The sequence below is a fragment of the Tachyglossus aculeatus genome, chromosome 19 (genome assembly GCF_015852505.1).
Source record: "Tachyglossus aculeatus isolate mTacAcu1 chromosome 19, mTacAcu1.pri, whole genome shotgun sequence".
Taxonomy (NCBI): domain Eukaryota; kingdom Metazoa; phylum Chordata; class Mammalia; order Monotremata; family Tachyglossidae; genus Tachyglossus; species Tachyglossus aculeatus.
This window is the reverse complement of record NC_052084.1, coordinates 14,091,629-14,107,381: the sequence shown is the minus strand read 5'-3', so window position 1 is coordinate 14,107,381 and position 15,753 is coordinate 14,091,629. Positions and strand designations below refer to the sequence as shown.

General features: G+C 43.8%; 1 protein-coding gene across 1 annotated transcript in view; it reads left to right on the top strand.

Annotated features, from left to right (window-relative positions):
- HHAT (hedgehog acyltransferase) overlaps positions 1 to 15,753 on the top strand; it is a 223,164-nt gene that overhangs the window by 154,256 nt on the left and 53,155 nt on the right. The window contains exons 10-11 of the mRNA XM_038761470.1: positions 3,561 to 3,762; positions 14,578 to 14,722. Coding sequence (XP_038617398.1) covers positions 3,561 to 3,762; positions 14,578 to 14,722 — 347 coding nt within the window. The remainder of the gene's footprint in view (positions 1 to 3,560; positions 3,763 to 14,577; positions 14,723 to 15,753) is intronic.

Below are 15,753 nucleotides of genomic sequence, written 5' to 3'. Positions count from 1 at the left end.
AGCTGCCCAAGATATGATGCAATCTATATATGAAGCAAAATGAAGAGTGGTAGGGCATGTGGTTTACAGAAGGAAAGCATATGCTCGGAAGACCAAGAATGCACTTTGTTGATTGGGTAATAAAGCATTTTGGTCAAAGATGGGTGAGCTTGCTAAAGATAGAATAGAATTGTGCTTTTGTCCACACAGTTAATGGACAGTTGGGAGGAGGAGTGAGCTAGAGGGAAGATGAGCTCAGTTTTAGCCGTGTTGACTTCAAAGTGTTGGCAGGACATCGATTTGGAGATGTTCTATAGTCAAGAGGAAACCAGAAATTATAAATTGCATGAAAGATTGAGTAGGCACCTGCTTAGAGGAAGGAGATTACCTAGTAGTAATAGCATTTATTGAGTGCCCACTTGGGGCAGTGCATCATAGTAGGTGCTTGGGAAGTATAATCAAGTGATATATTTCCTGCCTTGCATGAACTTACACTCTAATGAGGGAAAGAAACGTAAAAATAGTTATAACCAGAGTGGTCAAAATAAATAAATTATGCAGGCATATATACATGAATGCTAAGGAAGGTGTAAATAAGTGCTAGAGTTGACCAGTGGCGACTGTGAAGGAACAGTCAGAGAGGAAGAGAGCTAAGCGATTTCTGTGTCAGCGAACCTGAAGTTGAATGGCATTTCTAGAAGGAGTGGGTAGTCAGCTGTGTCAGAGGCAGCTGAGAGGTCAAGGGAGGTTTAGACAGAGTCATTTAGACTTGGCTTCAAGGAGACCATTGAGACCTTAGTTAACCTGGCCTCCACAGAGTGAAATGGGACAGAAACCAGATTGTAGAGTCTTAAGTAGAGAGTTGGAGTCAAAAGTGAAGGGCAGAGGCTGCTCAAGGAATTTGGGCAGAAATCAGGGAGCCAGTCAGTCAATCGTATTTATTGAGCGCTTACTATATGCACAGCACATTGCTAAGCGCTTGACAGCGTATGATGTAACAATGTAACAGACATATTCCCTGCCCACAGTGAGGTTGCAGTCTAGAGACAGACATCAATATAAATTAAAATTACCAATATGTACGTAAGTGCATAATGTACATAAGCAAGGAGATGGGGCAATAGCTGCAGGAAGCTCCTTGAAGGCAGTCAGGGATTATGCCTACCAACTGGATTGTGCTCTCCCAAGTTTTTAGTACAGTGCTATGCCTGTAGTAGTTACCCCCCAAAATGCATCAATTGGCCAATTGATAGGCTGACTGTGGAGTCCAGAGGGTTTTTTTGGTTGTTTTTTTAGTTTGAGAGACACAACTATTTTTAGTTTGAGAGTCTGAAGAGGGAAGAAGAGCGGGGACAGATGGTTGTCCAGGTCTTTGAGGGTCAGCAGAATAGGAAGGATCAACTGGAGGCTGGATTGGGACTTTCATCCCACTAATCACAGTACAGTCAGGGAATTCAGGAAGGATTCCCTGCCCACAATGAGCTTGCAGTCTAGAGACAGACATCAATATAAGGGACCATGGAAGGGACCATTTCAAAGAAAAAAAATTCAAAACCCATGTTTGGGACAAACTATTTAGCATTTTTGTTTACCCTGTGGCATGTAATCACCATGCCTAGAACATATGCTTCCAGAGGCCAGAAACCATGCTTTCTTGGGTTAAGTGGGTGTAGCAGGAAACTCTTGGGAGTGAAAGGCCCTTAGCAAATACTGATCCCAATTTTCTCCAGAAGGACATCACTCTGAGTCAATTAAGTGCTTAGAGTAGCACCTTGACTAAGGCTCCTGGAAGGCATTTAATTTCTTTTTGCTTGGGCAAAGGGGAGACTAGAGCCTGTTGCTTGAGGATGCTTTGAGAATTGGTCAAATTCTCAATTCTCAGAAGAAGAATTGTAATGTTTATTCAGGAGGCATTTTCATTATATCTCAACAAATCTGCTAGGGGTCAGGCTGGCTTTGCAGTCTTGTGGGTTTCGGTGAGCCACTTTCCTAAAGGTGAATACGTTTTGATAAAATGGCTGCACTTGAGTGCCAGTAGAATTCAGCAATTAACTCTTGGATATATTTAACAGAGGAGGCAGAGTCAAAAAAAAAAATAAAAGGACTAAAGGCGAGATAGGACAATCCTGCAGCAATGTGTGAATGCTCAGTTACACAGTATGGACACACAGAAATCCTTTTATTTTGCTTTTCCTGGAAAGTCTTGCCAGATGCATTGTTCAGTTGAAGTGTATGGTGAATCATAATACAAAAGGCCACTCTACATAGAGGTGATATTTCCGTTTATGAAAGTTTGTGAGTTGACATTGCGGTGATAGTATTTAGTAAATGACTTTAATTTTCCTCTACTCTGATTCTCCTGAGGTACCCTCTGACTTAAAGAGATGAAAAGAAAAGAACTGTTTTTAGCTGCCAAGCTGAAAATTATGTGACTCTCTTCCTTGGATTTAAAATTGGAGTATAAGGAAGCAGCCAGAGGTTCCTAGAGAGTTGCTGTTGATTAATTCACTCAAGAAAAGAGCTCTCTGGGATTGGGGTTGATTATCATATTAAATGAAAAATAACCAAGTGATATTTCTTAAACAGATTTTTAAATAGATATTAATTCAATTATAGTGCAGTATCATTTCTACAAACTGGCATGAAGAGAATTTCACTTTTGGGGTATGATTTCATAAATTCTGAATAATGTGCCCCTCTGTCCCTTCTCTGGAATATGGCGGTCCTCTTCCACCTCTGGAAAATTGGAAAATGCACCCCTAGGAGACTTAGGATTTCTGCCAGGGGCAGCAGCAGCGGTAGTAATGATGAAGCCACCAAGTCCTGTGACCCTCTTCTTCCTCTTTTCTTCACCTTCTCCTCTACCCCTTCTTCCTCTTCTGATCGAATTGTATCTCTCCAGCACTTTGCATAGTGCTTCGCACACAGTAAGCATTTAACAAATGCCACCATTGTTATGATCATTGTGCCACTGTTTATGCCCTTTCACACACACACTCCCTACAGCTTTCTGGTGTGGGGAGCTGCCTGCAGGGTGGCTGTCCAGGAAATTTGCAGGAAATAGCATCAATAACTGCAGAGAAGGAAGGGGCGTAGGGAGGGAGGGAGAGGGTGGGCACTTCTGGTGTGTATGTTCATCCGGTTAGGATAAGCAACTCATGAGAAGTAGCGAGGCCTAGTGGAAAGAGCAAGGGCCTGCGAGTCAGGACTTGGGTTCTAATCCCAGTTCTGCCACTTGCCTGCTGTGTGACCTTGGGCAAGTCACTTAACCTCTCTGTGCCTCAGTCACCTCATCTGTGAAATGGGGATTAAGACCGTGAGCCCCATGTGTGACAGGGACTGGGTCCAACCTGGTTTGCTTGTATCCACCCTGGTGCTTAATACTGTGCCTGGCATATAGTAAGCACTTAACAAATGCAATTGTTATTATCATTATTATTAATGACTCTTGATAATAGTAGGCACAGTAATAGTTTATGAGGTAGGCTCAACTCGAGCTTAATTTTATTGTAAAGGAATCATTTTTCAAACTTTCAAAGCACATACACGGCCTTTCTGATGTCTTCCTTTTCCCTTTCTAGTTACATCTATGTCCCCGTGGGAGGATCCCGGCACGGACCTGTTGGGATGGTTTTTTCTGCGGCCATGACTTTTGCTTTTGTGAGCTACTGGCATGGAGGCCACAACTACTTGTGGTGCTGGGCGGCTCTTAATTGGCTCGGAGTCATCGCTGAAAACGGAGTCCGGAAGCTCCTCTCAGTTCCCGTCTTTCAGGACTTTCTGGTAAGTTCGTTTCTTTTCATTTCTTGGAGAATGACAGTCAGGCTCAGCCATTACCCCAGAAGGCATTTGGGTCTTTGCTCTGTGGCATAACCTGCACTTTTCCAGATGTGGGGCAAGCAGCGCTGGCCAGCTGCCCAATTCTGCTACCTCTGCCCTCCTCCTGTAGATGCTCCTTGAGATAGCCAGTCCCTGGGACCTGGTCCCTCGATCCCTTCATCCTTCCCCTCAAACTTCCCATCACCTCTTTTCCTTCTGTCTGCCCCCCTCCCCCTCTTCTTCCCCACCTCCCAAGTCCTGTCCCCAGGAAGCTCTGCATCCCAGCAATTTGCCTAACCAGCCTGTCGGATGTGATTTGAACCTCCTAATCTGCCTCGACTTATAGAGCCTGTGTTTTCACTTGAGTTACACAGTTTGCCATCACCTTGGGGAAGCATGGTTAGACCTTTTACCAAATTATACGAATGAGAAAACCGAGACTCGTAGAGACTAAGGTCACCCAGGAGGTCAGTGGCACAGCTAGGATTGGGATCCAGGACCCTAGACTGTAAGCTCCTTATGAGCAGGGAATGTGTTTGCCACCTCTGTTGTATCGTACTCTTCCAAATGCTGAGTACAGTGCTTTGCACACAGTAAGCACTCAATAAATACCACTGATTGATTGGATCCCATCCCCCATTAGGCTATAACTTCTCCCCCCCAGCCCTCAACCTTGGAGGCCAGGACAGTGTATCTTCCATTGACTGTTCCCAAGCACTTAGTTTGGCCCTCAAAAAATGTGGTCGATGACAGTACTCTTTCCCGGATCTTCCTGTTGACCAAGCAGGGTTGAAGGGTGAATTCTGGTGGAAGACTTTGGAAATCGACTCAGTGCCAAGACACTGCTGCAATTCCAGCATTTAGCCCAACCGTGCTGTTTGGAGCCTGATCCTACAGGGAAAATGAGGCCCATTTATTCATTCATTCAGTCATTTAATTAATATTCATTGATACCCTACTGGGAACACAGCATCATACGATGTTCTGCAAAAGGGAAGATGTTCTGTCGTTAGCGAAATTGTTCAACGGCAATAAGATACTTGTGTTTCAATCAGTTCCTTTAGCATGTGGCAATGTTCTGTCACTCTGATAGCCATCACAGGTATATATTAATCTTCAAGGATATGGAGGATTTCCATCTGAGATTGAAAAATCTACTTGCAGTGAAGCAAGCAGTGCCTCATCAACACCAACTGGTGCTTATAATAATAATAATTATGGTACTTGGCGCTTACTATCTGCTAAGCACTGTTCTAAGCTCTGAGGTAGATGCAAATTAATCAAGTTAACAGTCCCTGTCCCACCCTAAAGAAGTCTGACTTGGGCCATGCCCATCACTTGAAGAAACATGGCAGCCAGGGGTGGCATCGGCACAGCTAAAGAATTCCAAGGTCACACAATCCAGCCTCAATTTAAGGGCTTCCATATTTCAATGAAAAATCTACTGAGTGCCCTGTATAATAATAATAATAATTATGGTATTTGTTAAGTGCTTATTATGTGCCAAGCACTGTTCTAAGCACTGGGGTAGATATAAGGTAATCAGGTTGTCTCACGTGGGGCTCCCAGTCTTATTCCCATTTTACAGATGAGGTAACTGAGGCTCAGAAAAGTTAAGTGACTTGCCCAAGGTCACACAGCAGACAAGTGGCAGAGCCGGGATTAGAACCTACATCCTCTGACTCCCAAGCCCATCCTCTTTCCACTAAGCCACGCTGCTTCTGCATGATACCACAGCACCTAAGATCCAGCCTAGGGGTGTTAACACCCTCATCAGAGACACAGAAATACAAGAAACACAACAGCACTTCACCGATCTTTTGAGCTTATCTTCCACCTTGAAAGATGAGGTTGTTCAGACTATAGAAGCACTGTGACTGTGAGCCCACTGTTGGGTAGGGACCGTCTCTATATGTTGCCAAGTTGTACTTCCCAAGTGCTTAGTACAGTGCTCTGCACACAGTAAGCGCTCAATAAATATGATTGATTGATTGATTGTGACATAGTGGAAACAGGCCTGGGAGTCAGGGGACCTGGGTTCTAACCTCAGATCCAGGACTATTGGGGAAGAGGAAGGTTTCATCTCTGGAATCATTGGAGAATTTAGCAGCTTTGGGTCAGGAAAATGTCTCCCTTCCCCCTCTCCTCCTGTGCAGTTGGAAATGATCATAGAGAGAAAGTGATAATATTTTTCTCTGGTGCCTTCAGAAATGCAAGCTTCTTGAGGGCAAAAATCATGGCTATTAGTGGTTAATACTGTCCTCTGCTCACAGTGGGTGCTAATGATCAAATGTGAACAGTCGCTCTGCGTTGGAAGGTTGGAATGCCAAACTAAAATGACTGTGGCAGCAGTTTAAGGAAGATTTTGAAAATAAAACAATGATTAAGAATTGGTAATATGAAGGAGTCTCAACCGAAATTTTGCCTGGGCATAAGGATGAGTTCCTGGACTATCAGGGTGTGAAAACACTAGCATGGTCTCGCAAAATGGTTCTGTATCAAAAAATTATTTTAAAAGACATTGCCAATCTCACTGGCCATCTCCATTCTAATTACTTGGAGTATCTTTATTATATGAAGAAATGCCAGCCAACATCTAGATTGTTCATTGGCTTTTGCATGCAGACATTTGTCAAAGAGTCCATTTCCCCAAATAATGGCATAATCCATGTATCAGTTTTCCTTTGGGTCAAATTAACTCAGCTATACTTATTTATAACTCCCCAGAAGCAATAGCATTTCTATTTATAGAACATGTGCCTCTGGTGAGATGCCAAGGGTGTCACGCAAGTAAGCTCTAAAGGAGATGGATGTTCGCTAGAATTCAGTAAAATTTATAGATTTTTTTGCACATCCATGCAGTACGTCACAGCCATCTCTGTTCACTGAAATGGGCAATGTGATTCTAAAGATGCAAACTGAAAAGTTAACTAAATCTGAAAGCCTATTAATTAAAGGGTGGCATACCTTAAAGAGACTGACATTATTCTCCTGTACGGGTACTTAATCTTATGAAATCATAATTTACAACAAATTTTAGCTGGTGTATTGAATGGCATTTATGCTGGCAGTATGTTGAACCCATATGAAAATCTCTTTCAGCCTAAATGCTGTTGGAATTCTGTGGTCAAGATCCCTAGCTTTGTCAATCAGTCAGTTAGTGGTATTTATTGAGCGCTTATTGTGTTGAATGAGACAAATGAGTCGAGGATAATGCCAAGGTTATGGACTTTGAAGGATCAATCAGTGGTATTTATTGAGCACTTGCTTTGTGCAGAGCTCAGAACTAAGTGCTTGGAAGACTACAGTATGACAGAGTTGATCAGTATATTCCTTCCCCACCAGGAGCTTACAATCCAGATGAATGATGGTGCTGTCCATAGTGATGGAAAAGTCCATGGAAAGACAGGGTTTGGGTGGGAAGATGAGTTCTGTTTTGGTCATGTTAAATGTGAAGTGTTGGTGGAACATCCAGGTTGAGATGTCATTAAGGCAGGAGGAAATGTGGGACTTCAGAGAAGGAGAGAAGTCAGGGCTTGAAATGGAGATTTGGGAATCATCTTCGTAGAGAGGGTAATTGCAGCTGAACAAGTGAATGGGATTTCCGAGTGAATGGGATTTCCAAGGGAATGGATGTAGATGGAGAATAGGGACCCAGAACTGAACTTCTAGGGACTCCCACAGTTAAAGGGTGGGAGGCAGAGGACGAGCCAGTGATGGAGATTGAAAAAGAGTGGCCAGAGAAATAGAAGGATAATTTAAACTGTGAGTCCCAGGTAGGACAGGGACTTTGTCCAACTTGATTATCTTGTATCTACCCCACTGGTTAGTATAGTTCATGGCACATAGTAAGTGCTTAACAAGTATCATACTACTCATCATATTACTACTGATGTAATAATTATAATACCAGGAGAGGACAGGGTCACTGGAGCCAAGGTTATATAGTGTTTCTAGCAGGAGGGTGTGGGACATATTTTGAAGACCACCGAGATTGAGGAAGATTAAGGTGGAGTAATATGAGTTAACTTATGCACAAGATTGCTAAGGAGGATGTAAATAAATTCATAAGTGCATGTTAAGGAAAATGCCCAGTGTAGTATTCGTTCCATGCCTGCTCCTTGATGTGCAAAATCATTTCTCCCAACACCACATCTCTTATTTCTCCAGACCCATGAGCGTTATCAAAACATTCCCTGGATAGGTGACTGAATGTGTCCACATGGTTGTAGTTCTGACTGAGGGCTTGCGTGGGCTGCTGTTGACCGACTCTCTTCTGTGAGTGTCTGACTTGGTGTGTCTGTGTGTGTGTGTCTATATATCTGAGCATGTGTCGATGTCCATGTGAGTGCATTTTAAGGCATGTGCTTCTATGCAAATGCATATCAGTTTGCACATGTGTCTATAGGTATTCAACTGGATGTGCGTGTGTGAGATAATGAGTGGGGTGGGTCTGCCCCTGTCCAAGTTGCCATAGCTCCTGGGCCAGGTGAGGGCAGGCAATGCTGCTAGGACTCTAGGGATGTATAGTTGGGGCATCTTGTTTTCATGTCTGAAAAATAATTTCCCATAGGAGCCCCACTTCATATCTCTCAGCTCATATCGATTCTTAGTTATGCAGGAATATATTGTTCCATTCAACTTGGCTATCAAACTTCCTGCTGCATAGGAATCGAATGTCTCTATTCTCATCTGCTTAGTCTGTGACAGAATTCAAAAAACCCTCTATGCTTTAGCTGAAACATATTCCTGTTGTCAAGCACGTGGACTTTTGAGGTTTTGTTCCAGACAATAGCTGTATCCGTTCCAGTCAGCTCTCAGGCAATGACAATTGCCAGTCACTTGTGACTATTCCGTAGCTGAGTATCCAGTTTGTGTATTATCGAAGTTCTTAGGTTCGCCTCATCTTCTGGTATCTTGCCTCCTTAGCAGTTATTACAGTGTGGGCAGGGAAATTAAAGGAGATGGAATTTAGTTCTGGTGAAAGGTTTAATTCATGTTATCCCTAACCCTCGTCCTATGAAGTGAAAGAGTGGGGCATCACACTTAGAACCTCATGTAGGCCATTGACTGTGTCTAAGGTGATTACTTTAAATCTATCCCAGCACCTAGCACAGTATTTGGCACATAGCACTTAACAAATGTTAGAAATACTGCCAGATGAATGCAAGGAAGAGCAGGGAAGAAAGAAGAATGTGATTTCTCCCCCAAACCCTTCCCTCTGTGGCCAGCACATGGTCACATTCTCCCAAGAAGATTTAAGCATTAGAATGAATACGTATCAGTCTGAGATAGGTAGAGTGGATGGACAAAATGATCTCTTTGCTCTTCCTTCAGGAATTATTTCAAATGGCAGTTTCAGACCCAAAGGTCATCACAGCTCAAGACCTTTTGGTGACAAAAAGTTTTAGATTATGCCTTCAGAGAGTTCTGTTGTTGGCTTCCTAGACAGTTGGCCCCTTAGGATTGGCAGGGTTTCCTATGGAAAGGAAGCTCTGAAGGAAGATGGACAGTCTTGGAGTCATTGGACCCTGGTAGAACCAACTGAAACTGAGCTCCAGCCCCCTTTCCTCTCTGGCCTGGCTAGTTTGCCTTTAAGCTGATCAGAAAGACAGGTCGACTGCCACATTTCTTTATTGCCTGCTCAGACGTTTTTAAGTAGAGCAGATGGAATTTGATACTCTCCTGGAGCACCAAGTATGGCAGTGTCCTGTGAAGGAGATGCTAGTGTAGGCAGAAACAGGGACTGTGCCCAGTGGGAATTTTTGTAATTGTTACTGAAATCTGTTACATCTTTCCTTCCCTGAAGAGAGGCCTCACACTCTGCAACCACTGAGGTTGTGGGGGGAAAAGAATACCCCTTTCTCTCCCCTAGAAATTGTAAATAAAACCCAAATTTCAAAGCATGTACCAAAATGCCCTAGGAAGGCAGAGAAGTGTATTTTCAGAAATATGGAATTTCAAAAATAGCTCATGTTTCTATAAAGCCCAGGAATAAAATCTGCTTTAAAAAGCCCTTGTAACAGCTGCCAACCTCGTTTGAGTTGTGCTGGATTTGTATCAATGTGCAATTTCCATAATACATTGGAAACCCAATTTGAATATGATCATTTTTTTTCCTCCAAAGTTTGTCGCTGCAGCTCTCTAAGCACCTAGGGGAAAGCAGCTCCTTGTCCACTGTAGTGTTAGAGAAGAGAGAGCTGTGAGTGTAGAAAAACCCCTGGGTGTCACGCTAATAACATCCACAGTTACCAGCTTCTGGGGCCAGAGGATGTTTTTAGAGCTGGCCACTGAAAACATAACAGCAGCATCTCAAGTGGCTCCTGGGTTTTGGCTATCATCCAGATTGCTTTAAATGCTCAGAAAATCTGGGTAGAAACTAGCAGTAAATTTGACTGCTTGTGCATTATCCTGAGCTTTCCCAAAGATTCTCTGGACATTGGATCCTGGATAGTCTGGAGAAATAACTGTCAGGAGTCATCATCAGACAGCCCTTCCCCTAGCATAGAGCCATGGTAAGCTGTTTATCAGACAGCTGTAGTTGATAAAATCCGGGCTTAGGTGGGATAGAGGGACCATTTGACACATTCGAAGCTGGAAGAGGAATTCTGGGTTATGATTCCAGAGAAGCAGTGTGGCCTAGTGGATAGAGCATGGGCCTGGGATTCAGAAAGGACCTGGATTCTAATCCCGGCTCTGTCATTTGTCTGCTGTGTGACCTTGCGCAAGTTAACTTCTCTGTGCCTCAGTTACCTCATCTGTAAAATGGAGATTAAATGGAGGCGGGACGTGGACTCTGTCCAATCTGATAAGCTTGTATTTACCTCAGCACTTAGTACAGTGCCAGGCAAGTAGTAAGTGCTTAACACATACCATAAAAAGTTTTCTGATCCCTTTGTTTTTGTTCAGCTAACAGTCATCACTCTCTCTCCATTTCCTTTGGCCCCTGTTGTTAGTCTCAGCTTCACAGTAACTTCCTGGCAGTTCCTCCTTCCTTTGCTCTTGTCATCTCCCCACTCGCCCCAGCCCTCCCCGAGCCACCCTTGGGTTCATCACATTTTCATTAGAAAATAAACACGATCATAATTAATGGTATGGAAGAACTCCATCCAGCTGCTCAAGCCCACCCAGTTTCCATTTTTACTTCTCCCCCTGCAAAAATAAACAAAATTAGATCTCACTTGCCAAACCTTTGTCAGAATCCTGAGCTGCCATATGCCTCTATCCCATCTGCTCCCCCAGCTGCTTGGCCCTGCATCCACTCCCCATCCCCAGTCCTGGTCTTCGCAGTAGCATGTCAGCAAAATAACTTGTAGCAGTTTATCCAAGACGGGCAGCATCCAGCTCCCGCATCGTGCCATCTGCCTCCCCACCCCTACCCTCACCTTTGGGCCTCTTGGCAAAGAACTGCCGTCAGTTCGTTCCAAATTCAGAAGGTACTTCATGGAACTTTGTCATCCTGACCAGTAACTTGGTTTCCAGCAGCGAGATGTTAGGGAGGAAAGAATGAATACATATTTGTCACCTTAGAGTCGGTTCTTCAGAAACGAATGGTTCCTGTCAGTCTTTGCTGCCTGGATTTTTCTTTTTCTTCAGAAGGCATCGGATTCCTGAAACTGGGGAGACCTGTAGTGAAAGTGTCTGGCGCTTGGTAGGGAATCCATTCCCAGACAGAGCTGGGCAGAGCCATGTTACTGCTCTAAGTGGGGCTGGAGCGTCTGTTCCCCACAGGGGCTGGAGAAGGGAATAAGCTGCAGCCCTGATCCACCCACCCACCCACCCACAGCTTTGTGCTGCCCTCCATCTTACTGCTGGCGTGGGACCGCGGTCCAAATTGCCGCCAAGGTGATGTCGATAGCTTCATCCCATCAATCATCATCATCAATCGTATTTATTGAGCTCGTACTATGTGCAGAGCATCACTCTGCACCAATTCTGTACCAACTCTGCACCAATTCTGTGGGAGTGATGGTCCATGCGATCCCTCCATAGTTGGTTCTTGCATAAATATTGGATTAGAATAACAAGACTGTATCATAGATGAGTATCTTTTTTTCCTTTTTTTTATAGTATTTGCGTACTACGTGTCAGGCACTGTGCTAAGCTATGGGGTAGATGCAAGATAGGTTGGATACAGTCCACTCCCCACATGAGGCTCACAGTCTTAATCCCCATATTCCAGATGAGGTAACTGAGGCATAGAGGAGTTGTGGCTTGCCCAAAGTCTCAAGCATAGAAGTGGCAGAACCAGATTTATAACCTAGGTCCTCTGACTCCCAGGCCTGTGGTCTTTCCTCTGGGCCGCATCGTTTCTTGTCCTTCAAATAAGAAGGAAACTATTTGAACAGAATTAGAGTTAAACTAGAATATGATGGAGTTGCAATCTAAACTAGAGTACACATTTATAGACTAGAAAGACTAAGGTAAAATACATCCTTCTCCCCTGCAGAAAAAACAAACAAACAAAAAACAAAGCTACCCCCTCCACTTTCCCTATACCAAAAATAACAGTTTTGAAGAAAATAAAGTGAAATTTTTATTTTAGAATGGCAGCATGCTCTTCAAGGAGGCAAGTCTTGTTCCAGTTGTTTTTTTGCATCCTCAAAATGATTTTTAATAGCTTCATAATAAAGCATTTTATGCAAAGCAGAATTAGAATCAGAAATTGCTGAAGTCCCAGAATTTGAAACTGAATCCATTTAGACAAGAAACTTGTGCTTTGATTTTCAAAGATGTGTTTTATTGTTTCCTAACATTGTGTTGACTGAGAGAATTTGTCTCCTGCCTAGATGATTTTTTTTTATCGTTGTTTTGCTTTTAAATAAGTTCTAAAAATATAAATTTCTTGTTTCTGGATTCAGTTAATTGACTGCATGAAGAACACATTCTTAGTCTACATATAGTATTGAAACTTCCTGTTGTTTATAGTGTATGGTTTCTATTTTCAACCACCACATAGCCCCCATTCCCCAGCCCGTCCGTCCCCTCCAGCTTCTTGTGCAATGGGAATAACTAGAAAAATGTCTGGGCACATTAGGGTGCAGGCAGCAGCTTGTAACTCCATCTGTGATGATAATTCAAAATAATTATTGAATATTCATATATGAAATTATTCATTGAGCCCAACTAAGGCATTTATACTTTTTATATTTCAGAGACAGCAAACATAAGTCTATGCTAAGCAGCCTGTTGGGGGTACTGAACAAGCCTCCAACACTACAATTAGTTTGTCTACACAGGTTCTCAATTCCAAAGTCTTTGTAACAATAATAAGAATAATAACTATGATATTTGTTAAGCACTTACAATGACCCAAGAACTGTACCAGGTGCTGGGGTTGAGTCAGGTTATTCAGTTTGGACAATGTCTCTGTCCCAGGTGGAGCTCATTGTTTGAGGAATTTTATACCCAGTTTACAGATGAGGTAACTGAGGCCCAGAGAAGTTAAATAACTTGCTTAAAGTCCCACAGCAGGCAAGTGGCAGAGCCAGGATTAGAATCCAGGTCCTCTGACTCCCAAACTTGTGTTCTTTTGATGCGCAATCACTGTTTCCAATGGAGAGTCCATCCTCACCATTCTCTTACCTATATGCTGACCTTTTCAGAGAATCCCAGCAGATTAGTGTGAGCCCACTGTTGGGTAGGGACCGTCTTTATATGTTGACAACTTGCACTTCCCAAGTGCTTAGTACAGTGCTCTGCACACAGTAAGCGCTCAATAAATGCAATTGAATGAATGAATGAATTAGTGAACACGGGCCATGTTGTCTTTCCCCAACAAATGGTGCTTTTTAAGAACTCACTGATCCTAAACTTAATTCTGACAGTATTTGTATCTAGCCCAGTGATTAGCACCAAATTAGCACTGACCACAGTTATAACTAGAACAGTGCCTCGATATCTACACCACCCTTCAGCACTTATGTTCATATCAGTAATTTAATTTAATGTCTGTCTCCCCTGTGGGCAGGGATCGTGTCTATCCTCTCTGTTATATTGTACTCTCCAAAATGCTTAGTACAGTACTCTTAATACAGTAAGCACTCAGTTAATACCATTGATTGACTCTGTTCTGCCCCGGATTCTTCAGGACTTATGAAGGAAGGGCAAGGGGTACAGTTAAACCTGACAGCTTTTGATCTGGGCTCTAGTCAAAGATTGGATGGAAGAGTAGGAAACTATTGGCTAATGGGCTTTCGTTTCCTCATTCTGTTGCTTCAAATCCTCAGGGCAGGGGGCCCTAGAATTGGCCAAAATGACTTCAGAGTGGCCAGGAAGAAGGAAAAACTGGAACCTGGCCATCAACCCCAAAGGAATCAAGAGATGGCTGTCCCTTGAAGACTCTTTCTTTTAGAAGCCTCTGATGTCTCTGTTAGGTTTAATTCCTTCAATGGAATGAGAGGAAAATGAGTTTAATCAGTTCTCCTAAATTCAGTGCCGAATTCCCGACTTCCCGGCTTCACCTAAGGTGATCCCCATTACTGATTCCTGCCGTCTTCCTAATGGGAAGAACTTCAGGCAGACTTTCTGTCTTCCTTCTTTGGTTCAGAGGCCTCTATTGGCCCCACCTTCTGAGGCCTGGGGGCTCCCTTCCCTTCACCCCAAGCACTGAAATCTCTCTTTAAATCCCAGGGGACTGGCCCTCACTTTATCATATTTTCTGAGAAGGTCAGGTATCAAGAGCAGTGAGCACTTCTTCCAAGTGCTTTTCCGACTGATGGCCCTTCCACCCGTTGTAGCCTCAAATTCTGACTCTTCTTCCGACTTGTGTTTCCTCAGGACCGATTTCTTTCCCCGAGGGCTCTCCGCCGACTGCACGCCGCCCTGGCCTCTGGAGCCACTTCTATGTTGATCTTATCTAATTTGGTGTTTCTTGGAGGAAATCAAGTTGGACAAACGTACTGGAACAGGATCTTCATCCACGGTAAGAAAAACAAAATTCTTGTCTATTGTCTACTGGAGTATTCTTCCTACATTTACCAGGCTTCCTGCAGTTGGTGGCAATTCCCCTCTATAGCTGTTAGGGACTACTTCTCTGCCTTAGCCTTCACGAGGGAGAGGGGATTTTCTGGAAGGAAGCACACTGGCTGCTTCTTTGTCCCTTTTCAGAAGCTGTGTGTGCTTGTTGGATATCCAGGGCAAATGTGACCAGGATCCCAGCACAGAAATCTGTGGGGGCTTCTCTCCCAAATTTGGAAACCCTTAGGGACAATGGTAGTAATAGATGATACTTGGCTTCCTGTTGGCCTTGTGTCACTTGGTCTCTGTTCTCTCCATTCTTTCCTTTTGTCAGCGGCCGAGCAGGGTTGATTATCCCAAAGGTTGAGTGCTCCCTGGGAAAACAAGGGGCCAGAGCAGGAATCCCACAGGAGGCTGGCAGTGAGGACGATGGCGCTGAAGACATCTGCAGGAGGGAATCTCCGTCTGTTCATATTGCTTCCAGAGAGCCTGGCCTGTCAGATGATGTCTCTGCCATTACACATCAATCCCCCCCCCCCCATCAGTGGAACTGTTAGTCATGTTTTGCTGGACCTCAAGGTTGCTTGAAGTTAGTGGAGGTGACGGCTGCCATAAAAGTCTCGGGCTTCATTTTCTATGAATATTCAGTCGCTCTGTCAGGCCGCAAAATCAAATTTGCCTTTTTAGCCTTGCCTTCCAGCCGCCATCTACCTTTTAGAGGCACCCAGAGCAGTAGGATCCTCATAGACACAGGGGAAAGAACTCCTGAGTGACTTGATGGCATGCTGCCTGTCTTGGATGTTTCAATGCATGGCTGCTGTCCCTGTATTTGTGATTAGAAAAATAAGTGTCTCATATAGGCTGAGTGCTGCTAAGAAAGTTCGCATTGTTCCTGACTTTTAAAGTTAGTTTGAAACCTCTTACTGATGTGCCGTCTGGTGTGTTTTCCTTTAGAAATGGGACTTGTGGTCCCTGCTGAGCAGACGAAAGAAGCTC